The sequence below is a fragment of the Phoca vitulina genome, unplaced genomic scaffold (genome assembly GCF_004348235.1).
Source record: "Phoca vitulina isolate PV1807 unplaced genomic scaffold, GSC_HSeal_1.0 scaffold25, whole genome shotgun sequence".
In the NCBI taxonomy this organism is placed as follows: domain Eukaryota; kingdom Metazoa; phylum Chordata; class Mammalia; order Carnivora; family Phocidae; genus Phoca; species Phoca vitulina.
In genome coordinates, this window is record NW_022589728.1 from 12713774 (window position 1) to 12741478 (window position 27705).

Below are 27705 nucleotides of genomic sequence, written 5' to 3' on the forward strand. Positions count from 1 at the left end.
CAAGGGGGAAGGGAGGGCAGTCACAAAAGAGCTGAAATGCCTCCAGCAGGATGTGTGCAAGAGGGCTGACCTCAGGGGTGGCTGTCAGATACCCACTTGAGCTCCGTCAAGTTTGCCTTGTCTGTTTACATGCCAGTGACATGCATTGAACATGTCGAGGGAGGAGTCCTGCGTCCCGTCCCCTTCCCCCCGCCCCTCCCCCCAACACAGCTGGTGGGTCTCTTCCTTGGCTGATTGCTCTTCAGGGTCATCTTCTATACTTCATGGTTCACCAGGAGTCTCTTAGGACTTATAAGACTTGGGTCTGTGGCATTATCCTAATTGGTCACACCTTGGGGTCAGCGTTTCTGTCCCTGCAGCTTATGAAGTATCTGTTAAGCAGGGGTCTTTATATACCTTTATGTTGAGAAGTTGTAGTTAAAAAAAATATATATATATATGCATCCCCCCCCACCCCTGCACATTAGGTGTTACAACTGCCCAGATAACTTAACGTGGATGTTGGGTTTCACTGAGGATGCTCCATGGCCGTATCGCCCATTCTCATCCACAGTCTGGAGTAGAAAGTATACCGATGTCCTGCTAACCCTACACACGTGTATTGAGCCGATTCAAGGACATTTTCAGTGTTGCAGTTTAAATTGAAATTTGTATGGGTGGTGGCAGAGTCAAGCAGCCCCAGTCAAGCTAAAGTTCAATTCAGGAAAGCATAACACTTCTGTAACTGTGGAAAGTAGAAGCAACTATATGCGTAAGTTGGTAACATATGGTAATACAAGCAAAGCAGAAGGAAGAAAATTAGAAATGACCGTAGAACACAAACTGAGTAATATTTTAAATGTGGGTTAGTATCTTAAGTGCTTAGCACAGTGTTTGGGGTGCACTGTGTGAGCATTTGGTAAGTGTTGCTAGTTGTTGCTTTACTTGCTCTGGTAAGTGGGTAACTGGGGAACGTAAATGCGGTTACTGTTACCGGGCCAAGCTTCAACAGAATGCAATGCCCAGTTTTAGGTTCCCTGTGTGAGAGTTTCAACAAATGATGTTGAAAACTTGGTCGAGGTCCCCTAATGGTTAGGAAGTGACCTAAAGGTCATTTGTTGTCATTGTTGGGGGTCGGAAGAGTACAGAGAAGAGTGGGCAGAAAGAAAATCAGCTGAAGCTTGCATGATGGAATGAATTTTTCAGATAGAAAATCGTAACTTTTTTTCTGGTAATCTTCAAAAGAAAATAATTTATTGTTGGTGGCTAGATGACATTGGCTAGATAATAACTTCTCATTATAGCGAGCTAACATTGCAATTCCTGTCCTCACGGTGACCATCTGTTTAAGTGAGAAGGCTTCCACGCTCGTTTCAAGTTGTCTTTGACACCACACACACACATTTTGAAATGTAGCATGAGCAGTAATTTAGGGCAGTGTCAACAAAGTATTTTGGCTTATCATAACCTATTTCCAGGTAATTTTCAGACTGATATTTACAAATCTAACATCAAGGTAAATAATTGGTAAACTTGGACACTTTGGCTGTGACATTGGAAGGTAGAAATTGCTTTCCTCCAGCACCTTCCCCGACCTCCTTTCCTTCAGTCTGGCCATAATGAGTACAGTGCTAGAAGAATCATATAGGAAATATGTTTGCTGATATTTTAAAAACTGGCTGCCTCTTCAAGAACCTTGAATTCATAACAAAGAGCTAAATTGATGAATTCAGCAGTAGCTTTTGTCAGGTAAGAACAAATGTATTTTAATTTTGACTATTCTTTATAAAATGAGAAATTAGTAGTAGCAATCAAAAAGCAAGAAAGTTACTTTTCTCATCTCTGAATAAATTTAAAATGAAAATTTTTCTGCTAATTTGAGAAATTATTTGTATTTTCAGTTTTTTACTGAAATTATTCAAATATCTGATATTTATCTTGTCAAAATGATTATTTCATTTTTGAAGACTTCATTGGCCCTTAGCTTATTTTAAACTAATATACCATATTTTGATTCTAAGTTATAATTTTCATATAGACGAAAAATAACTACCCAAATATCAGGAGTAAAATCTGTTTCTGAATTGCAAAGAGCTCATACTATATTGCACATGAACAAACTTTTTAAAAAGATCTCATGTAATACATAGACTTAAATCTATTTCCCCTGTCTCCTGAGGGCCTTCTTGTCCTGAATCCAGAACCTAGATTTATAAATTTCATGTTTTGAGAAATATTATTCAGCTTTATTCAAGAATATTCTTTATTTAAGAACATTCCTGCTAATGATCTTCAACAGCATTTTGTTTTTACCTTTTCCTAGTTAAAACCTTTCCCCTTTTTTCCCACTTAGAGCAAAGTCCTGAGCGTTAGCCTCTTCCTCATGTGGCCATTCTGCCCCAGCTGGCCTCTTCGGCCCGGCCCCCTTCCTCACAAGTGGCAAAGCAGTGTGCTTTGCAGAGGCCTTAGTGCTCGGGTAAGGGCATTAAGTGACTTTAATCTGTTCTCAGTAAGATTCTTTGTTGATTAATAATTAACAAGCTGTATTTCTGCATATGACCATGCCATAACTTAATTTGCACAGGTGCCCTTAGAGTGAAAATAGGATGGCACTTTTTTTTTTTTTTTTTAACTTCCGCTGCTACTTGTGGAAGTTCTGTCCTAGAGGCCATGGGGTCTAACTCACCTAACCTTTAAGCCTCCTTTGAGATTTTATGCATACTCATCCCGTGTATTGTTAGTTCACACACATGTTTAAAACCGGTGGTAAGCAGGGTAGTTGACACTTTCTGGCACAGTTGAAGGCTGGGAACCAATCCCATTAGGTGGATTTGTTTGTTTGTATTTTCTAAAGAATAGGTGACCCCACCAGCATGGGTCTGGCCTCCTCCCCGTTAACTCCAGAGATGGGAGGAGGCCAGACCAGTGCTGTCTAATTCTAGCTAAGCCACCTAAGCAGTTGAAGGGAGCTTAGCCTGTGTGTGTTTGGGCTTTGCGGGTGGGGTAGGGGGGCGGCTGTAAGCGCTTCTTTCCTGACGATGCCATTCTCTTGAGGCTTCTCTGATGCACCCGAGTCTTTGAACAAGCGGAAATCTGCACGAGGCTAGGAGAAAAAGAGGGCTAGGCATAGAAGAAGCCTTATTTATGTGAGACAAGGTTGATTGCTGCTGTTGGTATTTAAACACTTGAAAAGCTTTGGCTACTTCAAGATAGAGTTTTTGTACCTCATGAAATGATCAGATAAGAATGAACGTGGAGGGAGAGTTAGAGATTGCAATAGAAGATGTGTGTTCAGAACCCCTAAAAAAAATCCCTAAAAATTATCCTGAGAAAGGAATTCCCTTTTGTTGCCCTCCTTTGGGCTGTATTTCTATGCAGTTATATATAAAAACTACTGTCCTGACACTGTAATTATTAGAACTCTATTCCCTTGTTTCTTAGCTTCAGAACAGATTTTGTTGTTTGTGTTTATATTCAGCTAGTAAACAGTTCTTCATTTCTTTAGCAATTTAGGTTCCAAATTTTCTGTAGGTATCTGGCCCTTGGCTTGTTTCTGCCACTTCTGGCTTGACAGTCTGTTGTTGAAATTCAGTTTCTACAGACAGCAAACATTTGTTTGTTGGAAAATGTGGGGGTTTTCCCCCCCCAAATGTTTAAATGTGTTGTGCTTAAAACTTTGATCCCTTTTATACTTCCATGGTTTTGTGTTAGACCTGACTTTTAGTAAGTGGACAGATTCATATTCATAAACGTGAGTATGGTGTTCTGGTTCCTATAGTTAGCAGTGGATTTTGAAAGCAAGTTCATTGTTTTTAGTAATAAAAACCTTCTACAGTATTCACGTTATGCTGTCCAATCTCTGCAGGTGCTGAAGAGAAAATTTTGGAAGAGTTTAAAGAAACACACAATGCAGACTCTCCAGATTTTCAGCTCCAGGCGATGATCCAGGCTGCTGGCAAGCTAGTGCTGATTGACAAGCTGCTGCCAAAACTGAAGGCTGGTGGCCACAGGGTGCTTATCTTTTCCCAGATGGTGCGCTGCTTGGACATACTGGAAGACTACCTCATTCAAAGACGGTGAGGCCACCGCGCCATAAGAATATAAAGGAAATAAAAAATGACCTTTCCCAGGGCTCCAGGTGGCTCACCTCAAAGTGACATTCATAATAGAGGGGAAGGAGTGGGGGAGATGTGTCACATCTCTCTTTAAAAACTGCCGATGTACACGGCCGTTATTCTATGTGGTGCCTACGGTAGGACTCTGCGTACTTTTGATGGCAATTTCGTTTCCCATTTCTTTCACTTGACTAGGGGAGAACGGGTCTTACCTAAAATCAAACTTGTTTGTTATTTGACTGTTACAGGTGTCGGCCATTTTTAAGACTTGTTATTTTAACTAGCAGGGAAGTAAAATAAAATTTAATTTTTGAGCATTCCACCAGTTATATGCCAAACTACAATAAAACCTGTTTGCTCTGAAATGATTTCCAATACATACTACTACTCAGATAATACATACCCCATGTTGTAATACGTGCTTTACCAGAAGAAACAAGTGTGCCGTAGTCGTGTGGCAGGCCTCCTTGTTAACCCTGACGTTCTCTAGGTACCCGTACGAAAGGATCGACGGCAGAGTGAGAGGAAATCTCCGCCAGGCAGCTATCGACAGATTCTCCAAACCTGATTCTGACCGGTTTGTTTTCCTCCTGTGCACAAGGGCGGGAGGTTTAGGCATTAATCTTACTGCTGCTGATACCTGCATCATCTTCGATTCCGACTGGAATCCCCAAAATGATCTCCAGGTAAACACACAAGAAAATAGTCCCGATGCCCTTTTTTTTTTTTTGAAGTCATTCCACTATGATGAAGCATCCCCAGTCAAACCAGTAAATTAAAGTTGTGTCGTCACTCAAGGGGTGTCCCACGATCGGGCAAGTGAACCAAGTAGTGATTCATGTACTAACAATGTCCGAGTAATTCCACGGTATGTTAACCTTCTGTACTGCACCTTCTGCACTCCTGGTATGGGAACAGGGGTCTCGGAACTGGCACATGAGTCTCTTCTTTCTTTGGTGGCCATTCATTTCCTTTTTCTTCCAGGCTCAGGCTAGGTGTCATAGAATAGGACAGAGCAAATCTGTGAAGATCTACAGGCTGATTACAAGAAATTCTTATGAGAGGGAAATGTTCGACAAGGCGAGTTTGAAGCTCGGCCTGGATAAAGCTGTGCTGCAGTCCATGAGTGGGAGAGAAAGCGCTACCAATGGGGTAATCCACACTCGCCCGGGCCCTGCCTGTATTCTGGCTCCTTGACTTGACTTAACTCACAGGAAGAAATTATCCAGCATCGAATCACTTTTCACCCTTACTGTTTTCAGCCTATTTTGTCACATTGTCTTTTTTATGGGTCCAGCTTGTCCTCCTTGAGGGGCGCCTGGGTGGCTCAGTCAGTTAAGCGTCTTGTCTTTGGCTCAGGTCATGATCTCAGGGTCCTGGGGTCGAGCCCTGTGTCAGGCTGCCTGCTCAGCGGGGAGTCTGCTTCTCCCTCTCCCTCTGTGCTCTCTCTCAAATAAATAAAATCTTTAAAAAAAAATTCTCCTTGAGTACAGTGAAGCATTTGTGTTGTCTACAAACATTTCAATTCTAAATGATTTTAAATACCTCACTAAAACAGGTACAACAACTTTCCAAGAAAGAAATAGAGGATCTGCTACGAAAAGGGGCCTACGGTGCACTCATGGATGAGGAGGATGAAGGGTCTAAGTTCTGCGAAGAAGATATTGATCAGATTCTCCTGCGGCGAACCCACACTATCACCATTGAGTCTGAAGGGAAAGGTTCCACATTTGCTAAGGTGCGAAATGATCTGAAGAGGCAGGTGTTCTATAGAAGTGTAATAGAGTTTGCTTAAAGCAGGACCTTATAAAGTGCCTACAAGATGCATATGTAACATTGGCTTTATAATTGAGAATTAAGAAAGTAATTATGACCTCCCTGTGGAGCCCCTAATACATAGAAGATTCTTTGTGTGCATTTGGGTTCCCTTCTCTGTGTATGGCCCTGGGAGTCACCCTCACCTTGGCCTCATATCTGCTTCCTGTGTCCTTGACCCCACCCTCTCCACTTCTGGAGTTCCTGCTCTGACATCATCTTGCTTCCTGACATCCTGATTCCTGACGGAGCCTGTAAGAACAGTTGAGTCACTCCTATCTTAAGAAAGCCTCTCCTCTGTTTTGCCCTCCAGCTACAACTCTATAACCCTTCTTTCGCAGCTAAAATCCACATGAGTGTTGTTTGTGCCAGCTGTCCCCACCGCCTCCCTTTCTGCGTATTTATTTTTCAGCTTCCAGCTTGCACCCCTCCCCCCGCCCCTCCATCAGACCAGCTCTGGTGAAGGTCACCACTGAGCCTTCCTTCCCACCACGTGACTGAGGGTGCCTTCTGAGGCTTCCCCTGCACATGGTTCCACCCATCCACACCCACACCTTTATTTTTAACAGCTTTATTGAAATGTTATTTACTTACCATAAAATTCACCAATTTTAAGTGTACAGTTCAATGCCTTTACCATATTTGCAGACTTGTGCAGCCATCACCACATCTAAGTTCAGAGCATTTCCATCACCCCAGATCCTCTTGCCCATTAGCAGTCAGCCTCTGCCTCCCCCCACCCCAAGTCCTTGGCAGCCACTTATCTACTTTCTCTATCTCTGTAGATTTGCCTACTCTGGACATTTCATAAAATGGAATCATACAACATGTGGTCTTTTGTTTCTGGCTTCCTTCTTAGTATAGTGGTTTTGAGATTCATCCATGTTGTGGCATGTGTCAGTAACTCCTTCCCCTTTTTTGCTGAATGTTGTTCCTATTATATAGGTGTACCTCTTTTAGCAATTGATGATGGGTGTTGGGGTTGTTTATCCATTCACTAGTTGATAATGTCTCCACTTTGGAGTTATCATGAATGTTGTTATGGACATTTATGGACAAGTTTTTATGTGGACATATCTTTTCATTTCTTTTATGTATATACCATAAATAGAATTGCTGGGTCATATGTTAACTCCTTGTTTAACCCTTTGAGGAACTGACACTGTTTTCTAGTGACCGTAGTACCATTTTCTCTTCACACCAGCAGTGATTTAGGGCTCCAGTTTCTCCATATCCTTACCAACACATTTTATTTTCTGACTCTTTGATTATAGCCATATTTGTGAGTGTGAAGAACTATCCCACTCTGGTTTGATCTGCATTTTCTGATGCTGTTGAGCATCTTTTCATGTGCTTGTTGGCAAGTAAAGTATATCATTTTTGGGAAAATGTTCACATCTTTTGTTCATCTTTTGAGTTACTTGGCTTTTATTATTGAATATTAAGAATTCTTTATATATTCTGGATTAAAGTTTCTCATTAGATAAAACAATTTGCAAGTATTTTCTCCTAGTCTTTCCTAATGGTATTTAATTTCAGTGAAGTCCTGGGTGCCTGGGTGGCTCAGTGGGTTAAGCGTCTGCCTTTGGCTCAGGTCACGATTTCAGGGTCCTGGGATTGAATCCTGCATCACGCTCCCTGCTCAGTGGGGAGTCTGCTGCTCCCCCTGCTTATGTGCATGCTCTCTCTCTCTCAAATAAATAAATAAAATCTTTAAAAATTTTTTCAGTAAAGTCCAGTTTACCCATTTTTTTCCTTTTATTGTTCATGCTTTTGATATGTTGTCTACCCTAAGGTCACAAAGATCTGCTCCTGTTTTCTTCTCTGAGTTTTATAGTTTTCACTCTTACATTTAGGTCTGTGATCCCTTCTGAGTGAATTTCTGTTTGTGGTGGGAGATAGGGGTCTGTCTCCTTCCCTTTGCTTGTGGACATCCCGCTGTCCCAGCTACTCAGTCTTGGGAGGCTCCCTCCTTTGGGTTCTGTGCCCCAGCACGTTCTCTCTCCCGTCTTTCAGCCTCTGTTCGGATTCTGTTCTCTGTCCTCACAGGCACTTCCCATTCAGTGTGTTCAAAACCCCCCTCGTCCTCCCTGTCCCTCCTCCCTCTGCGTGCACACACGCACTGCCCCGGTTGTTCGCCTGACTGATGCTATTCGGACGCCAGCGTTGGCTGCTGAGGTGTTTCCCGGCTTCCTCCTCGTCCTCCTCCTCCTCCGTGCTTCACATCCACGCAGATTCTAACCCCTTCCGTTTCACTTTTTAAAGACTATAGTTCTAGACTGCCTGCTTTTCTCCGCTTGTGCTGGCACTGTTTTCAGTCTTTGCTGCTTCCTCTCTAAACTGCTGCAGTAGCCTGTTCCTCCCTCCCATGTCCTAGGACAGCAGTATGATCTCTCTAACAGGTGGCTTTGGATAGGAGTGTGTCCATCTTGAGATTCTTTCCATTTTGAAAGAGTTCATGGGTACCTCAGGATAGAATTCCGACCCCATTAACAGGACGTGTGAGGCCCTGTGTGACCTGGTTTCTGCCTGCCTCGCCAGCTTGACCTTTAGCTGCTCTCCCCTGACCACGCTTATCACCAGTCACATGACACAATTGCCTTTCTTCTCTTCTGAGCCTTTGCACATGCTCTGTGGTGCACATGTCCACATGCTTTCCTGTTCTCAGAGTTCTTAACAGTCTGAGCCAGGCATTATATTCTGGGGAGCCTGTTCTTTCTTCCCAGCCATGCCCTTCCTGCACCCCCTCGTGAACCTGGCTGGCTCCCTCCTCTGTAGATCAGTTGTACCTGTATGTACCATTGTCACTGTCGTTGATTACACTCTGCTGCCTTCTTTTGCTTCCTGATCTGTTGAAAGCCCTGGACAGAGAGCTGCCTGTGGGACAGTCTTTCATCCCAGCCCACCGACTGCAGCATCTGGCACACAGTGCAAGAATGCATACGTGTTTGGCTGAATGAGTAAATGAAAGCTGCTTTGCATTGTGCCTCTGAGAAAAGCATCTCAAAGTAATGCATATTTTTTCCCCTTTAGGCCAGTTTTGTTGCATCTGGAAATAGGACAGATATTTCCTTGGATGATCCAAATTTCTGGCAAAAGTGGGCTAAGAAGGCTGAATTGGATATTGATGCCTTAAATGGGAGGGTGAGTGAGAGGTCCCCTTCAAACCCTATCTAATCTAACCCAAGGGATGCTGTTTTAGAAGTTTCAAATTTATCTGCTGTCTATTCTAGAACAACCTGGTTATTGACACTCCGAGAGTGAGGAAGCAAACCAGGCTATACAGTGCAGTGAAAGAAGACGAGCTGATGGAATTTTCAGACTTGGAGAGTGATTCTGAAGAGAAGCCGTGCCCGAAGCCGCGGCGGCCCCAGGACAGGTCGCAGGGCTATGCTCGGAGTGAGTGCTTTAGAGTTGAGAAGAATCTGCTCGTCTATGGGTAAGTCAGGCTCGTGTGAAAAACGGAATCTTATTTTAAATATGGAATTCTAATCAGCGTAGAGAAGTGTGTCTGTGTTGGGATTTCTGTGACCCCCCATAGTGCAGCCAGGCACATGACCGTGCAGCAACTGCTATGGGACCCAGGGTTGTTTGTTTCAGGTGCTCATGCTTCTTCATATCCTCGTGCATTTGAAGGAAGACCAGTTTGTCCCTTAAGGAATTATGTCAGATCCAAATTTACTTGTTGGTGACTAATAACTCAGAACGAAGTCTCAAAATGACAAAATCTTTTCCTACTTTAGCTTTGCATAAAGTTTTCGACTGTGGTAGTCTTTTAGTATTTTTCTGCTATAAAAACTTGTTAAAGGCAGTCATCTCAGTTATAAAGCTCTTCCAACTCTTCTGGAACATAAATGGATGGTTATTTCAACTCTGAATGTATCGTGCTTTTCCTGCTGGACATGTCTCAGAAAGGCAGGACCCACATCTAATTCATCTCTGACGAGCACTCATCACGCAGTGCTCTGAGTGATGGCAGAGTGCTCGCTAAATATCTGAGTCTGCAAATAAGAATTCTCTGGCATTTTATGGGACTGCAGGCAAGTTCCATTCAAATAAAAAAACTACCACCAAAATGATATTTCTGTGGATCTGATGATATCCTGCTTTTGATGATTTCTTCCAGTGGATTATCATGAATTTCAGAATAAATACACACCTTCTGTTAACATGGCATACAGGGCTCTGATCTGGCTCTTGTCTGTCTTGTCAGTCCTTTCTCTGGGTAGCCTGGGCTTCTGTTGGGACAGACGGCTCCCTTTCCTTCAGTGTGCCATGCTCTGTCTCGTCTCTGTCTTTCTACAAGTTCTTCGCCTGCCTAGAGCACCAACCCCTGCACACCCAGCCCACAGACTTGATCTGTCCAACAGCTCCTGTTGTTGACATCCAGCACAGGCTTCCCCTCGGCACTCTGCACCAGAGTGTCTGGCTTCCACGTTCCGTCACACTCATCACGTTGGTTTATGACTTCAGGTAGCAGGCCTCTCCTGCCGAAGCCCCACTTAGAGCTCCATGAAGCCCAGGACTCTTTTCTCTGTGTCCACAGGGAAGAGTGCAGTGCCAGCAGACCCACAGTGAGTGCCAAATCAGTGATTTCTTATGGAATAAATGAAGTTCAGTGGAAGCCCATGCTATATCTCAGCTAATTATCTGCAAGCTAGACAGTCTTTCCTGTCTGTTCTTATGTGGTAGACAGACACCTGAGCCCTTCGCTACTGGCACCTGCTCTGATGTTTGTTTCAACGTAATGATCAAAGTTGAGAATTTTGCCAGTAACTTTAGAAATGGAATATCTTAGTAAGTCCTAAAGCTAAGAAGTATGTGTAGAGTGCCATGTCTCTGAGGAAGGGCCTTCCCTCCTCCCCTAGGCCTTGCTATGTAGGAAACACCTATTGGAGGCTGGGCACTGTGCTAGGTTACTCAGACACAGGGGATACACCTGTGAGCAGGACAGTCACGGCCCGTTTCAAGGCAGGTGGACAAGCGGAAATGGCAGGAAACCATGATGGTGTTGTGGCCGGGAAGACTGCAGATGGAGGGTAGAAGCATGTCTCTCCTGTAAGACAGCTCCGGCATCATCTCCCCACTTCTGAAGCTGGGGGAATACAAGAAGGGATTCCACAGACGATGATATGACTTGATGGGTGGACATCATGGCTCAGCCTGGGTAGGAGAGAGAGTTGGGTGCTGGGCAGGGAGGAGAGAGTTCCAGGCAGAGAGAGCAGTGTGTCCAAAGGCCTGGAGGTGAAGACTGGCCCTGCAGTTTGAGGAATTGAGAGTTCATAGAAGCCAGAGACGACCAGGCCAGGGCACATGTCCGAGCCTGCTAGGGCGGGCCCGGCCCTGTGCCTCTCACAGCCGAGGCCTCCCTGCCGCGCACAGCCCTCAGTCCCTGAAGAAGGCAGGGGAGGGGCTGGCTTCTGTCCTGAGCTGCGGCCTGGGGGGAGACACGGCGCAGACAGCATCTGCCCATCTGTTGTATGCTCTCACGCCACAACACCCGGATCAAAGAGCACAGCGCTGTGTCTAACTGGGATTGTAACCCCGAGCAGATTCTTCAGGGTCAGCGGTGTGCTATCTGTTCCGTTCTGTGTGCAATCCTTCTCCCCAGCCCCCGGCCCCCCAGTTTACACGAGGGCCTGCAAGTTCTCAAAACATGTTGCCCGTGAACGCTCTTGTACTTGGGAGTTAGCACTCCCTGTTTCAAAAGCAAACAAACCTGTTCACAGTCTCTCAGTTGTTATCATGGCATCCCTTTGAGGTAGACTGAAATATGACCATTTCTCCTTAGCATCATGTCCTCGATTTGGGAGCAGCCACACCCACCTCAGGTCACCGTGCATCTCAGATAGCTGGTCAGCATTGAAACATGCTAACCATGACAGAGTGAGGCAGTGTTAAGTGTCCAGGTCCCGGCATGCTTTCCTGCCCCCAGAGGTGCGGCCACTGCAGGGATCTGACTGAGAAAGCCTGTGTCAGACCCATGGGTGTTACTTCAGTGACAGTTCAACTCCAGCACCGAAGAGCCGCGGGCTCAGGCCCCGCTCTGTAACCCGTGTTTTTGACTCTTGTGCCCTGAAGTGCTTTCCTATCCCCCAGTGTAAAATATTGCTAGTTCTGATCCAAGATTTCCTAACACTGCTGCCTGACTGAAAGGAAAGCCCCACATCTAAACCGAAAGGCACCATCTACATACTGACTATTTGCTTTGCAGCTGGGGCCGGTGGACAGATATCCTTTCCCACGGACGCTACAAGCGTCAGCTCACCGAGCAGGACGTAGAAACCATCTGCAGAACCATCCTCGTGTACTGTCTCAATCATTACAAGGGGGATGAGAATATCAAAAGCTTCATCTGGGATTTGATCACGCCCACGGCGGACGGCCAGACGCGAGCCTTGGTCAATCACTCTGGTAGGTCTGCTTCATGCTCTCTGTACTGCAGGCTCGCAGAGAGCCACCCGGGACCCTGGTGACGCCATCTAGACCCCGGGTCTCTCTGCCACGAAGTCGACGTGTCTGAGTCTGACGTTGTAATTGGGGTTATAAAAAGCTGCTATTACTATTATTATTACTCCGATTCCAGGTTTATCTGCCCCAGTGCCACGGGGAAGGAAAGGAAAGAAGGTGAAAGCCCAGAGCACACACCCGGTGGTGCAGGATGCCGACTGGCTGGCGGGTTGCAACCCGGACGCCTTGTTCCAGGAGGACAGCTATAAGAAGCACCTGAAGCACCACTGTAACAAGTACGTTTTGAAAGGGTCTGTATGACTGACCAGGAAACTGTGCTTCCTGGTTTTGTACGCTCTGCTGTTTTCCTTGAAACATGGTGCCGGGTCACACGACGGCATACCTTCAGATGACGGATTGTCTTTTTCTTTTTCTTTAGTGTGGTAGATACATAACACGGTCTTCCCATTGTAACCGTTTAAGTACACAACTCTTTGGTATTAATTACATTCAGAATGCTGGGTACCCCTCAGCACTGTCTATACCCCAGTCCTTTTCACTGACCCCAGTGTAAACTCCGCTCCTACGAGACAGTCACTTGCCCTCCTCCCTCCCTGCCCCAAGTCCCTGGCAGATGCCCTTCTACTTTCTGTCTCCACAGATTTGCCTATTCTAGGTAACTCCTAAGTGGAATCATAGAATATTTGTCTGTGATGTCTGGCATAATGTTTCCAGGGTTCATCCAATTTGTGTCCTGTGCCAGAATTTCATTCCTTCTCGTGGCCGAATACTGCTGCATTGTACATGTATACCACATTTTGTTTATCCATTCATCTGTTGACGGGCACTTGGGTGGATGGACACCTTTTTCTGGCTGTTGTGAGTAATGCTGCTATAAATGTTGCAGATAACTAAGTTGTAACCAAGATGTGTTAGAGAATGACTGTTTGCCTTGTATGACCCCCCCTTCAGCTGACTACTTCCACGGGAGGGACTGGGGAGTGTACGTGGAATTTTTTGCTTAATCATACCTCAGTGGCTGGGTCCTTTTTTCTTACCTGTGAGCTTAGAATCCTGTTCCTTATCTTTATTTCCAGAACCTGATTATATGTAATTGAAGAATATTAAATCTGTATTTATTTCATTGCTGGGAGCTCTGTTAACTGTCCTCGTGTTAAACTGACATCTGCGCGTGGCGAAGCTTCTTCCCTTGCCGTGACCGTGCATTTCTGAGAATCAGTAGCCTAGCCAGCACTGAACAGCTCCACCACTTGTAGCTTCGTGGGGCCCTGGGCAAGTTCCGCGGCCTCTTTAAGACTCACTTGCCTTGTCAGCCACCTAGAGCTCTGCAGCAGGACCTCAGCTGGACGAAGCAGGATCTAAATCAGTGTGTATCTCTCCTAAAAAGTAGCAGCAAAAGTCTGAGCACATAGTAACTGGTGGTGTGGCAAGCACTTCGCATGCATTATCTGTGTGCCCTGCCTAAGATGAGTAGTGCTCCCTTATCCCCGTTTACCTCACGAGGAAGTGGAGACTCCGGCACTTACGGTCTCAGCTAGTTAGGAAGCAGAGCCAGGTTGGAAGTCGAGAACGGCTGAGGGCAGTGCCCTTGCTCTCAGCGACCCCCACCCACCTGGGAAGCCGGCCTGCCCCACGGGGTCATCCCAGGCCTCACGCAAAGTAACTCCTGGCTGGCAGTGTTGAATGGTTCTTACCCCTTTTTAAATATGGAAGTGCTTTCGGGGCCTGCCTTTGATCACTATCGCTAGATTTTGACTGACAAATTTTTTCCTTTTTGAGTCTTTAAAACCATTACCTCAAACCATTTTGGTGCCTCGGAAACTGTTTGTTGTTACTGCTGTGGCACAATAGTTCTCCCTAAAATCCTGCCCCACTTACAGCTGTTAGAAAACTTCTGTTTCCTGTGGTTTATGTGAACTTTGGGTCAATAGCCTTCTGGGTTCTGGATTCAGACAAACCGGAAGTAAAGTGGTTTGGTGTGGGAACAATGGCTCCTGCGCCTGGATCCCAGAGTGATGGGGGCGGGAGTTTTTAATTTCCCATTCTAATATCAGTAGCAGACTTTTTATAGAGTACTCTCCCTAATTAGTATGTGAGATGGAGCTAGTATGCTCCTCCCTGTGGTCTCAGGAGAAGACTGGCAGGGCTTGCCATCTCTTCTCTAGGACATCCATTTCTTCTTCCTATTGGATCGTGCCCTGAGACTTCTCAGGATCTGAAGTGGGGAAATGGTTGATGACTGGTAAGAGAAAATGAAACCCAAATCAAGGGACCTCCTAGAAAATAGCTAGCCAGTTCTCTTCAAAAGTTTCAAGACACAAAAAGGAACTGTCTTAGGTTAAAGGAGATGAAGGGGCAGGACGGATCAGTGCTATGTGTGGTCCTGAACTGGATGTAGGTCCAGAAGGTGGTCACTAGTGGGATAGCCAGTCAAATGTGAATGAGGTCTGGAGACTCGTTAGTAGTCTGGTCTGTCGGACTTATGAGTGCAAACTCCTTAGGGTCAGAGCCCACCTCCTGTCTGCTTTGTTATCCTGCTGGTACCACTGAGCTTGCCAGTTGCACTGGTTTGAATTTTTTTCCTCTAGAAGAAAGGTGACATTCATAGTTAGCTTATAAAAGTCTGTGCATAACTAAAATTCCTCCCAAAGAAGAAAATTGTATCTTTTGTCAAAAAAGGGAGAGAAACCATTCAGATCATTGCCACTGTGCAGAGTTTTGGTTAAAAAAAGAGAATCCAGGGGCGCCTGGGTGGCTCAGACCGTTAAGCGTCTGCCTTCGGCTCAGGTCATGATCTCAGGGTCCTGGGATCGAGCCCCGCATCGGGCTCCCTGCTCAGCAGGGAGTCTGCTTCTCCTTCTTTCTCTGCTGTTCCCCCTGCTTGTGCTCTCTCTCTCTGTCAAAAATAAATAAAATCTTAAAAAAATAAAAATAAAAATAAAAATAAAAGAATCCAGTCAAAGACCGGGGGTATTTCCTTTGGAATTATCCATTCTGAGCATCCTCTATAAGGAGATCGTGGCTGGTAAATTCTTCCCTAAGCAGAGAAGAAACAAGGTGCCAGCCATGGAGGCCCATACTGTTAGTTTTCTTTTGCCAGTTCAGTGTGGCACAGCCAATTTTTAATCTTATCAAAAGAAAAATCTTAAAAAATTAAAATGAAATACCCAAAATGACTGTTTACACTGGAGCTTACTCAGGTATTTACAGCCTCACACTTTGTCCATCTAGAACCCATGTTGCTCAAAAGCAGACACCGGGTGGGGAGGCAGGCATATCACGGGGTACCTTTTCATGTATGCGGGAGTAGTCTGTTTGGGGGAAGCTGCCCCTAGTTGTCGTTTTGACATTTTCAAGGACCCTTGCCATGTGCCGAGAGACATTGTGAGGTGGTGGAGTCAGAAGGCCTAATCCCAAGTGGTCCATGCTCAAGGTGACTCTGTGACCTTGGATATGTCACTGGTCTTCTGTTACCCTCAGTTTTCATGTTTGTAAAGTGGGAATTATAACATGCCCCACTTCATCATAGGATTATTGTGACAATCAGATGAGCTAGTATACGCAAATGTGATCCGTCAGCTGTAAAACATCCTTTAAGTGTGTGACGGGATGACCCAGCTAGGGAAGGGGCATTTAGTATTATCGTTTACTCACGGCCAAGGAGGTGAGTCTTCAGATATTCAGTCCTGAGTGCACAGCAGGGGCTGTCCAGCAGGAGATGCTAGACTCAGAGTCGACCTGGGCCTTTGGGATTTACCAGGTGAGCTTTACTGAAAGAATTAATTTTAAGCCATTGAGGAAATCCAAGTGATATTGAAAATCTGGTTCCTTGAATTCCATGGGTTTTTAGAAACTGATTCCTTGAAAATGACGAAGAACGTCAATGGATTGGACACATTTTAACCTCCTTTGTGTCGTTTTCTTATTTTTTAAGCTACAACCTAGGCTTCCAGGTAATACGGACTAGAAGGAATAAATGTTTAATACTCCTTAAGCGAGATGAGTGAGGACCCACCCCCTACCCCACCCCCATCACCATCTTCCTTTCTGCTCCTCGGAAGCAGAGTTGTATAATCTGAAAAACCTGACATTCCATATTGAGGGTTTATTGTAAGGTAGTAAAACCAGATTTTATATCTCGTTTATTCCTACAACTTCTGATGTGCTTCCAAAAATGGTATTAAGGCAGCAGCTGAGGAAATTTTATGAGATAATGAAGCAGAACAGTTAGTGAAAGCCATCTGCTCAGTTGTTTACAAACTTGCTTCAATACTTCAGAGGCAGTGGTAGGGTACGTGTCTAAACTTCACAAGCTGCACTAGGTAGAACTAAATGAAGTGCGCCTGGGCCGGGCTGAGCTCGGTCCCTCTCCGTGCAGCGTGAGCGGTTGCCAGGCAGGCCTGTTGGAAGCCAGCAGAAAGCACCACACAGAGGTGATTATGTGCCACCATCTGTCACGCTTCAAGCCCGCCGTACAGCATGGCTAATCAGCCTTGGCAGGATGATGGATGAGCAGCGGCAGCTGCCAAAAGGCACTGTTGGCAAACAGTCCTGAAGTGAAGCACTTTGTCCCCCCTCTGTCTTCCTCTCCAGGGTCCTGCTGCGTGTCCGCATGCTGTACTACCTAAGACAAGAAGTTATAGGAGACCAGGCAGATAAGATCTTAGAGGGTGCTGACTCAAGGTTAGTGCGCGTGCACGCCACTCTGGACTTCCCTGTCATCACCCGGGCAGGCGGAAGACACCTTCGTCAGCCGTTAGTGGCGCCTGTCCCTGTTTGCGCCCAGAGTGCGATTTTTACCCTGTGAGCGTGGGGACGTGGAGGGGGCCGGGGAAAGCGTGTTCGCGTGTACGCGGTCCGTAGAAAAAGGTGGGAACCACGTTACTGGCGCTCTGAGGTGACCTTTAAAATGGGACACTGTGTGCGGGAGTCCATTTCTGGCCAGGGTAGAAAGTGACGGGCTCACACCCTTTCTCTCAACCTTTGCTCAGTGCTCCCCACCATGTTCGGATGCGTGTTGCGGGAAGGGGGCACGTGAGCCTGTGTATCATGTTTGTGGCTACTGCGGATTCTTCTTCACCATTATGTGTGTTTTAAATGCTGTGTGAACGGTGTGTTTGCAGTGAAGCTGATGTGTGGATCCCTGAACCCTTCCATGCTGAAGTCCCCACAGACTGGTGGGACAAGGAGGCGGATAAGTCCCTCCTAATTGGAGTGTTCAAACACGGTAAGTGATGTTCCTGTTTGACCACATCTTGACTGTGTGGCTTTGTCGCTAGCGCTCTTTGCATACCCTTTTCCAAAGTCATAATATTAATGAGGATAGTTCCAAAGGACTCTTGGCTTCCACCATTTTCCTGTACTAAAAATCTAATATGAACTGTAAATATCAGATGCTGTTTTTGAATGTTTGTTGAGGATTTGAGAAGAAAACATTTCTTTCTTGGCTGTAAATAAAACCCAAACCATATTTGTTTTAATAATAGCCAAGTTGTCCTATAGCTCTCCCTAAACTTTGCTTCTAGCACGGCTCCCCTTGCTGGCTCTGCCAACCCGTGTCAAAGTGGACGGTGGGCTTAACCTCTGCTATTAATCTGTACAAGTGCCTCCTGGGCTTTGTTCCAAGCAATATTTCACAAATGTCAGTGCTGAGAACTCACGGCTCCCCTGAGTGGGATGCAGCCTTGTTAACTTTGAAAGGCTGGGGATGCAGAACTGGCATGATATATACAGTGAGCGATTCCTGATTATAATCCCAATTCTCTGGAGGTCGCGGAGGTATTCTCAGCAGCCCGGCCTGACTAAAGGGGAGAATGATGGCTTATAAAACCTCTCATGATTACAGTTTGGCTTGCGACTCTGCGGCGGTTAGGAGCAGTGTGTTGTAGTACACGTCCTAATTGAATTGTGCTGTTGTGCTCTTCTGCCTCTGTGCTGCAGCCGCGTTTTGTGAGCTCAGCCTAAAAATCATTTTCCCGCAGTGCACTGTTGGGATCTGCCATTTTCCATCTAGTCAACTTGGGCAGTCAAAAAGCAAATTGCAGTTTGAAAACCATAGAGGGAACAGTGTCATCTTACTGACATGCATCATCCTAAACCTAATAAGACAGGTTTGCTGGCCTTACGTAGACAGGGATTTTCAGCCAGCAGTGCGCGTTCCTGCAGGACTGGGAGCCGTTCGCAGGAGGACGGGGTGGACGCACAGTACCCTGCAGAGATCGTAAAGCAGCATTATGAAGCCTTTTAAATGTCAAGCAAAATTAGATCTTGGGGAAAATAGGGTCAAAAATCTTCCCAGGCATCTTGCTTGCAGTTAGTTTGAACCTGTTTCTCTGTTCGTGTCTGTGGTCATTCGGATACCATCCCTGAACTGTAACTTGACCCCCAAAATCTGCCCCGTAGTGAGCATTCTGTGGAATGCTTCCCTAAAAACAAGGTTCCTAAGCGATCGTCTCAGTTGAGAGCTGAACTTGATGTATTGTGGCAGTGCTGTGATTTTTGTGAGTGACGGCCCTTTTGCTGTTTCTGTGCGTGTCCTCTGTGGGCTGGTGGGGACGGCGCAGGCTACGAGAAGTACAATTCCATGCGAGCTGACCCCGCGCTGTGCTTCCTGGAACGAGTTGGTATGCCCGATGCCAAGGCCATCGCTGCCGAGCAAAGAGGAACAGACATGCTAGCAGATGGCGGTGATGGGTAAGAAGGACATTTAAAAATTTTAATAAACTTTATGTCAGTGTCACATCTATTGGCAGGGTTCAGTCCTTACACTGCACTGTGCACTATGCTGCGTCTGATTTGAACTTGGGTGATGTTTCCCAGTGTAGTCTGTTTGTGTATCGTAATGATTATTTAAACGCAATATATTACCTAGATCATCTGAAACTTGTTTGTTTTTTTCCAAATGATGACACTTCCCCCACCTGCCTCTTCCCCCATGGCTGCACGATTTAAATACTGATCGGGTTGCCTTTGATGTCAAACCCAGAATTAAAAGTAGCATCAGGCAGAGGATTAGTCATCCCCAAGCACCCCCACCCCCTCCAGTCTCTTGCTTATCTGTACAATTTAAACTTTTTTTTTTTTTTTTTTACAACTTTAATATAGGGGAGAATTTGATAGAGAAGATGAAGACCCAGAATATAAACCAACCAGGACGCCATTCAAGGATGAGATAGATGTAAGAACTTGAGTATATTGACTTTTACAGCACCATTAAAATATCATATGCCCATATAAGACTTGTTAAACATTATAGATAATGGCCCTTTCTTTAAAAAGATAAAGCAAAGTGAAACCCCAAATTAAAATAATTTTGTTTCTTGCTTTGCTTTCAAGGAATTTGCAAATTCTCCTCCAGAAGATAAAGAGGAATCCATGGAAATACGCGCCACAGGTAAGGCTCCATCGGAGCCCACGGAGCAGAGCAAATGTGTGCTGTGCAGACATTATTCATGTACCTGCACTTTTGCTTCTTTATGATGATGGGATCTTCAAATGTTATTTCTTCTATACTGACTCATTCCTTTTGTGAATAATTTTAAGTCTTGTTTATTGTGGGTTTTTCATTACATTGAATTTCTTTGATGAAATAACTACTTTTTGGATTAAGATAATTTGTATATATTTATATACCAGTAGATGGAAACTTTTAAGCATCTTTAGAAATATATCTCGCGGGAGTAGGGCGTTTGCTAGGTATCTGAAATATTGCAGGTTTATAGAATGCTGACCTTTTCCCTAATGTCAAATAATTAGCTACCAATTATGTGATTATGTTTTGTGCTCAAGATTATTATTCTAAGTACATTACGGGAGAGCATCCTTATATTGTAGTTCATGGCATAAAGTAGGTTTCTAGGTTTCTTTACATAAAACTGAGAAGTAAACTTGCTTCTTCCCGCTAAGGAGTTAAAAAAAGAAAACTGTTTATAAGTTTCATACTAATATTATCCTTTATTTATATTTTAAAAATGAGAGCACTGAGATGCCCTTTCCCACACTGTCACTTGAATGTTAATGAGTCATCTTGTTTTGATGGAAAATCCTGTGTATTGCAAGATCACAGCTACACATTTCAGAAATCTTTTTTCCGCTTCCCCAGGCAAGCCCAGTGAGAGTGCTGCTGAGTTAGACCAACTCTACTGGCCCAACACCTCAACCCTGACTACCCGTCTGCGCCGGCTCATTACTGCCTATCAGCGCAGCTATAAAAGGCAGCAAATGAGGCAAGAGGCTCTCATGAAGACTGACCGGCGGAGGCGGCGGCCCCGGGAGGAAGTGAGAGCGCTAGAAGCAGAAAGGGAAGCTATAATATCCGAGAAACGGCAAAAGTGAGTTTCTTCAGGGTTTTCCTCAGCTCCTGGGACAGGCCTCTCTCCTCTGCCCCTCTCAGCCGGTGAGAGGCAGGCATCACGTCCCAGACAGTGATCAAAGAAAGCCTCAGGACATCAAAGCCCCCTGTGTCTTGCCCCCAGAATAAGTACCGTGCGTTAAGTTTAGGGGAAGAGAGGAAAAGAATGAATAAGCTTTATGCCTGTTTACTCAAGTACAGTTCAAGCTAATGTCTTCTTGCTCATAGGTGGACAAGAAGAGAAGAGGCTGATTTTTACCGTGTGGTATCTACTTTTGGAGTTATTTTCGACCCCATGAAACAGCAGTTTGACTGGAACCAGTTTCGAGCCTTTGCCAGACTTGACAAAAAGTCTGATGAGAGTTTGGAGAAATACTTCAGTTGTTTTGTGGCCATGTGTAGGCGAGTGTGTCGAATGCCTGCTAAGCCAGATGATGGTAGGTTCTCTTTGTAACAAAAGTTCTATAGTAAAAGGCCCAGTACAGTGCAAAATAGAGCGTGAGCAATTGAGAGCATACTTAGGGTTTTCCCAAGTGAATACAATTGTTTTCATGTTACAGAACCACCTGACCTCTCCTCCATGATCGAGCCAATCACAGAAGAGCGTGCCTCTAGAACTCTCTACCGCATCGAGCTGCTGCGGAAAATACGTGAGCAGGTTCTTCATCACCCTCAGCTGGGAGAGAGGCTGAAGCTCTGCCAGCCGAGTTTGGATCTGCCGGAGTGGTGGGAATGTGGGAGGCATGACCGGGACTTGCTGGTTGGTGCTGCTAAACACGGGGTCAGTCGGACGGATTATCACATCCTCAACGACCCCGAGTTATCTTTCTTGGATGCACACAAAAACTTTGCTCAGAACAGAGGGGCAGGGAACATGCCCTCCCTGACCCCACTGGCCATTGGATTTGGCCAGACTCCTGCCGTCCTCTCATCTGCTCACGTTCAGGAGGAGAAGGCGACAGGACAAAGTGAAGGCAAAGCGGAAGAGTCTGGAAGCGCGGCCGCCCAAGAGAAAGCTGAGGGGAAGGAAGAGGAGGAAGAGACCGACGGCGGGGAGAAGGACAGTAAGCAGGGATGTGAGGCCGAGGCCAGCTCTGTAAAAAGTGAACTGAAAGGGATGGAGGTCAGTGCAGATACAGGGCCCAAGTCTATTTCAGAAAAAGGTTCTGAAGAGGACGAGGAAGAAAAGCTGGAGGATGATGATAAGTCAGAGGAATCTTCCCAGCCTGAAGGTAATGCCGCACCATCCGGGCCTCTCTCCCCATTCCACCGCAGCGGCTGTTACAGGCCATGTTTTCCTGTCACGTGACAGGGGCTTTTGTTTATTTTTTAAGGGTAATTAGTGTACATTTTCTTCTGTGAATGGGTAATTTCAGGTTATGCTCAGGTGTATGTTTTGCTCCCATACCCCATGTAAACATGGAATTTTGAACAACTTAAGCTCTCAGAAGAGGGTTATGGGCACGTTAACAATTTCCGAATTAAGAATAGGGGTTACCTTCCAGTACCTGGGTGTCTCAGTCGGTTAAGCGTCTGTGCCTTCGGCTCAGGTCATGATCCCAGGGTCCTGGGATCGAGACCCGCATCAGGCTCCCTGCTCAGCGGGGAGCCTGCTTCTCCCTCTCCCACTGCCCCCTGGCTTGTGTTCCCTCTCTCACTGTGTCTCTCTCTGACAAATAAATAAAATCTTAAAAAAAAAAAAATTAGGGGTTAACTTTATAGTAGCAGTGTATTAAGAATTCCAAGTGATTTTAATTTGTCAATTAAATGTGAAGGAGAAGAGTCATTCACTGAATCAATACTGGTAATTATTTTAAAACAAATGATGCTTAATTTTCGTTTTAAGTCCGAAGTAAAAGTAGAAGCAGAATCTGAAAATAACCAGTTGTCTTTGTAAGTCGCAGTTAGGTTGCTGTTCCCGACACAGAGTAGAAATAAAGCCTCCTCTTGTACTGTTCCGCTGGAGCTGGGGCTTGGTACTCCGGCCAGTCGTTAGCCCTCTCTCCTGTGTGGAGGGACGTTGTGTGGCGAGGCTCTTGAGTCAGAGACTTGGTTGTCATTCCGCCTCCTCTGAGATGTACATGCTCAACGTCAGATATCTGGTGATGTCACCTACCTAAGCCCATCTGCTGCTTCATCCATAAAATGAGAATAACACCATCTGTATGAAGGGGCCATCACCAGCTTTAAACAACAAGATTGTAAGATGCCAAATGCCATCCTGGCCATATAGTAGGTTCTCAGTAAAATGGAGCTGGTTGATATTCAAATTTTTACCGTGTCCTCTCTAAACTTCTTTTCCAGTGATACTCTGTTGTGAGTAATGCACTTTAACTCATTTCTCAGCAGGAACTGTCTCCAGAGGGAAGAATTTTGATGAGGAAAGCAATGCTTCCATGAGCACCGCTAGGGATGAAACCCGAGATGGGTTCTACATGGAGGATGGAGACCCTTCAGTAGCTCAGCTCCTTCATGAAAGAACATTTGCCTTCTCATTTTGGCCTAAGGTTGGTGGTTTTTTTGTAATTTTGTTTTGTGGACCAAAAAAGAGTGGGGTACAGGAAATCATTCTAGTTTAATTTTTTCAGCTAATTTTAAGGTAAACTTTGACAGTGTAAGAAGACTAGATTTTTGTCATGTTTTAAAATCTGTGCAGTACTTTTGTAATAGGATAGGAAAGGTAACATGAAGGAAAGATAGGAAGTAGAACGCTTTGTATGGCTCTTTGGCTCCTTCAAGTTTTTTAGGTTGGTAATTAATCACATTGTCCATTACAGTATATGGATTGTTGTTTCCATAGACTCACCTTTTAGCAGAAGGAAATGTGTGGAGCTCTTTCTTTTTCTCTTTTTCTTTCTTTCTTTCTTTCTTTCTTTCTTTTTAATTTTTTTCTATTGTAAAAACCACGTAACATGAAATTTATGATCTTAACCAATTTTAAGTGTATAGTTCAGTAGTTTTAAATACATTCGTATTATTGTAAAACAGATCTCCAGAACTTTTTTGTCTAGCATGACTGAAACTTTATACCTATTGAACAACTCCCTCTCCTCTCCCCTCAGCCTCCGGCCACCACTACTCTGCTTTCTGTTTCTGTGAATTTGATTATTTGTAGATACCTCATTGTATATATGGAATCTTGCAATATTTGCCCTTTTGGGACTCACTTATTTCACTTATTTTCAGCTTATCTTCAAGGTTTTATCCATATGGTAGCATGTGACGGGCTTTCCTTCCTTTTTAAGGCTGAATAGTATTCCATTGTATGTATATATCACATTTCCCTTATCCATTCATCTGTCCTTGGGACATTTGAGTTCCTTCCCCGCCTTGGCTTGTTATAGTGCTACTGTGGACATGGGTTACTAACATGTCTTTGAGATCCTGCTTTCAATTCTTTTGGATATATATCACATGGTGATTCTATTTTTAATTTTTTGAGGAGCCTCCATACTGTTTTCTGTAGCAATTACACCACTTACAATCCCACCAACAGTGCACAAGAGAAAATGTGTGGACTTTTTAAAATGTGTGTTTTAATTTTTTTTAAATCTAAAACAGAGCTTCCAGATTTAAGACATCTTCCCAGGTTCGGAAACCTATCGTCTTCTCAAGTCGGGAGAGGTTGGGCTATGGGCCCATTTGCTCCAATACATTATGAAATAATTCTGAATGTAGTTATCTGTACCCAGAAGCCAAATGGAAATTTTTGGCTAACTAGTGTAATTTTATAATAAATCCGTGTGTAATGAGGGTCTGTTTTTCAGGGTGGGGACATAATCATCCCAATCACCATAACAGGGCTGTCTGGTTTAAAACAAACAACACAAAAACAAGCTTCAGTTGACTCATCCCCAGGCTGCTCTTCAATAGTATTAGTTGTGTAAGAAACAATGTGAAATTTTTAGCTGCAGAGTGTATTCTTAAAGACCTTTTTTTCTCTATATACCCTGTTATGCTGATCTCCCTTATTGAGTATAGAAGGGAGTTTCCCAGATCAGTCAAAAGGTCTATCGTAGCAGACACTTTTAATCTATGGAAACTGGGCCTAAGAGCTGTAATTAGAAATTTTTAATGTACACGCTTCAATGAAATTTGAAGTGATAATAGGTGGGGAATGCAAATTGACATTCATTAGGTGTTCCTAGGTTAGTGCCCATTTCGTAATGCTGAACTTTATTAATAGTGACGCTAATGATGTCCCACTTCCTGGGACAGACCGCGATCCAGCCAGTGGGTCTGAAGCACCAGAGCGTCCAGAAGCTAAACGCAGGGTTCCATTGTTGTCTGCCGGTGTTCACCGACAGTTCTTTAACTTTTGAAGTATTTCAGAGGTGGCTATGTAATGTTTCCTGGTTTATGTGATCCAGTGTTTAAATTAGAAAAAGATTAGGTTTTCTGTGTTGGGGCCACCTTTAGGACCTTCCACCAGAGCAGAGCAGTTTTTGCAGATTTTGTTTATTTACTCGCTTGTTTTTTTTTGTTTTCTTTTCACTCTTTGCCCACGGATTAACTTTTAAACCTCTTCTGCTCTTTAGCATCTTGATGGAAATATTTATCTGGTAATTTTCACCATGTCTTTATTACAGTTCCGTGTGACTTTTCTTCTCCCTCCAGGACCGAGTAATGATAAACCGATTAGACAACATCTGTGAGGCAGTGCTGAAGGGCAAATGGCCGGTAAACAGGCGCCAGATGTTTGATTTCCAGGGCCTCATCCCTGGTTATACGCCACCCACCATGGACAGCCCCCTGCAGAAGAGGAGCTTTGCCGAGCTCTCCATGGTCGGCCAAGCTAGCATCAGTGGGAGCGAGGACCTCACGACCTCTCCTCAGTTGTCAAAGGTACGTTTGCTGTGCTGTTTAAAGGCAAGCGCGCTAAACCGTCACTCAGTCTGGGAGCTCACGGCTCACTGGTCCTCCTTGGAATTAAGATGGCTGCCGTTTCCTCAGCTCTCTTCAGCCATTATGAATGTTTAATTCCTGAAGCTTCTTGTTCTTTCTTTCTGAAATCCAGCCCGTATGGCAGATACAGTTTGGGCTCATTATTTTATTGGGATTTTTCAATAGGAAGACGCCCTAAACCTCTCTGTCCCTCGCCAGCGGAGGAGGAGGAGGAGAAAAATTGAAATCGAGGCCGAAAGAGCAGCCAAGCGGCGGAACCTCATGGAAATGGTTGCCCAGCTGCGGGAGTCTCAGGTGGTCTCAGAAAATGGACAAGAAAAAGTTGTAGACTTATCAAAGGCCTCAAGAGAGGCAGCAAGCTCTACCTCAAATTTTTCATCTCTTACTTCAAAGTTTATCTTGCCTAATGTCTCGACACCGGTGTCCGATGCCTTTAAGACTCAAATGGAGCTGCTCCAGGCAGGCCTGTCACGCACACCCACGAGGCATCTGCTTAATGGCTCCCTGGTGGATGGAGAGCCTCCCATGAAGAGGAGGCGGGGAAGGAGGAAAAACGTGGAGGGTCTCGATCTGCTTTTCATGAGCCACAAACGGACGTCATTGAGTGCAGTAAGTTCAGGAGCCCACTTGCATTGTGTGTGCCCATGGTGGCAGCCAGAGCCCTGCCATTCTGACGACACTGGCCTGTGACCCTCAGTGACAGGGCATGAAAGCCGGCCTCTTCCGCTAAAGAGATAGGACCACAGTGAACAGTCATGGTTCGGAGCTGAAAAATTGTGTTGAGCGCTGATACTGATTCCTCGGCCTGAACCAAATGTAGTTTGAGGATTTATTCCTCCCAAGATACTGATATATTGATTACTCTCGGAAGACTAGCCCAAAACAAAAACATGTTCTTCTGAGCCTGTAATTGTTATCTCTGAGCTCCTGGGGCGGAAAAAGCTTCTGCTCTTAAAAATAATGTTGTTTGGAGCCTGGCATTTATTAGATTAGTATAAATGTTTAGTTTCAGACTTAAGGTTTGTGTTCATATACAAAGCTAGTGATTGCTAACTACCTCCGTAACTGTAGCTGTTTTTAAAATCTCAACTGAATAAAGATCTGGGCTAGTTTAGGTTTGTATGAAATGTATGTGCCTATGGATTTTGACATTTTCTTTTTCAATTTAAAGGACATGAGTGCAGTGTAATCAAAATAACTATCTTCCTTAATCTTCTTCAACCATGCCACCTAAAAATGCGCTGCCTACATAATGACAAGGGTTTTACCCCCAAAGAACCTGACTACATGTGGTCCCTTTTTAAAGGACACATGGTACTGGGTATCTTCAGCCTTATCGATTTGGAACCCGAGTCAGCATAATGGTGCTGGAGCTTGTTTGTGCACGAGCAGCCGGCGCTCCAGGAACGATGGGCCCTTTCCCTGCGGATCACAGTTTGGGAAACGGTGAAATTTGAAACTGAGAGGAGGGAGACGTTTGTTTTGATATTTTTTACTTTTTCCATCCCTAGTCTTATTGCTTATTTTCTATTTCTTGAAATCTCCAGTAAGTTTAATAACTTAAATAAGGGTAGTAAAAGGGGTGGTTGAGTTAAAGTTTAGAAATGACAAAATGGCATTCACTGGAATTTGCCCTGTGGTGGGATCTGATTGAAACAGAAGCATCTGGGTGATTAAAAGTTAATTTTCAAAATTCGTTACCATGCATCAATCATAATAACGGTCATTTTTGTTGAGCATATGATTCCTTTTAGAATCTTACAAAAATACACCTCATGGTGGATCAGCTGTAACTGCTTATTCTGTAAGTTAAAAATGCCATTTCTAGGTGTGTGGTCCCCAATGTTGTATCACTAGTGATTAGCCTCCACACTTGAAACCACCAAAACACATCAGACCGCTTTGATAGATTTTGTTCCCTGAAATTCCTTCCTCCATAAGCATCAACAAGTTAGTGAGTTTCTGCATCTCATGCCTTTGTTTACTCTTGGGTTTCATATTTGAATCACAGCACATATTTGTCTGTGGTCCAGGCCATCAGGAATTAACAGTGTGAGCCAGGTGCTATTT

At 44.7% G+C, this 27705-nt stretch overlaps 1 protein-coding gene across 5 annotated transcripts in view; it reads left to right on the forward strand.

Moving 5' to 3' along the window:
- CHD7 (chromodomain helicase DNA binding protein 7) overlaps positions 1 to 27705 on the forward strand; it is a 185695-nt gene that overhangs the window by 151718 nt on the left and 6272 nt on the right. For 4 of the 5 annotated variants that reach the window (XM_032421834.1, XM_032421837.1, XM_032421835.1 and 1 more), the window contains exons 16-34: positions 3845 to 4055; positions 4585 to 4780; positions 5079 to 5246; positions 5653 to 5832; positions 8943 to 9053; positions 9143 to 9348; positions 12124 to 12323; positions 12496 to 12655; positions 16974 to 17063; positions 17504 to 17607; positions 18944 to 19073; positions 19485 to 19557; positions 19716 to 19773; positions 20482 to 20710; positions 20959 to 21167; positions 21291 to 21962; positions 23077 to 23237; positions 25348 to 25575; positions 25801 to 26244. In XM_032421834.1, the coding sequence (XP_032277725.1) occupies positions 3845 to 4055; positions 4585 to 4780; positions 5079 to 5246; positions 5653 to 5832; positions 8943 to 9053; positions 9143 to 9348; positions 12124 to 12323; positions 12496 to 12655; positions 16974 to 17063; positions 17504 to 17607; positions 18944 to 19073; positions 19485 to 19557; positions 19716 to 19773; positions 20482 to 20710; positions 20959 to 21167; positions 21291 to 21962; positions 23077 to 23237; positions 25348 to 25575; positions 25801 to 26244 (3830 nt within the window). The remainder of the gene's footprint in view (positions 1 to 3844; positions 4056 to 4584; positions 4781 to 5078; positions 5247 to 5652; positions 5833 to 8942; positions 9054 to 9142; positions 9349 to 12123; positions 12324 to 12495; positions 12656 to 16973; positions 17064 to 17503; positions 17608 to 18943; positions 19074 to 19484; positions 19558 to 19715; positions 19774 to 20481; positions 20711 to 20958; positions 21168 to 21290; positions 21963 to 23076; positions 23238 to 25347; positions 25576 to 25800; positions 26245 to 27705) is intronic. The other variant, XM_032421838.1, reaches the window with a different exon arrangement.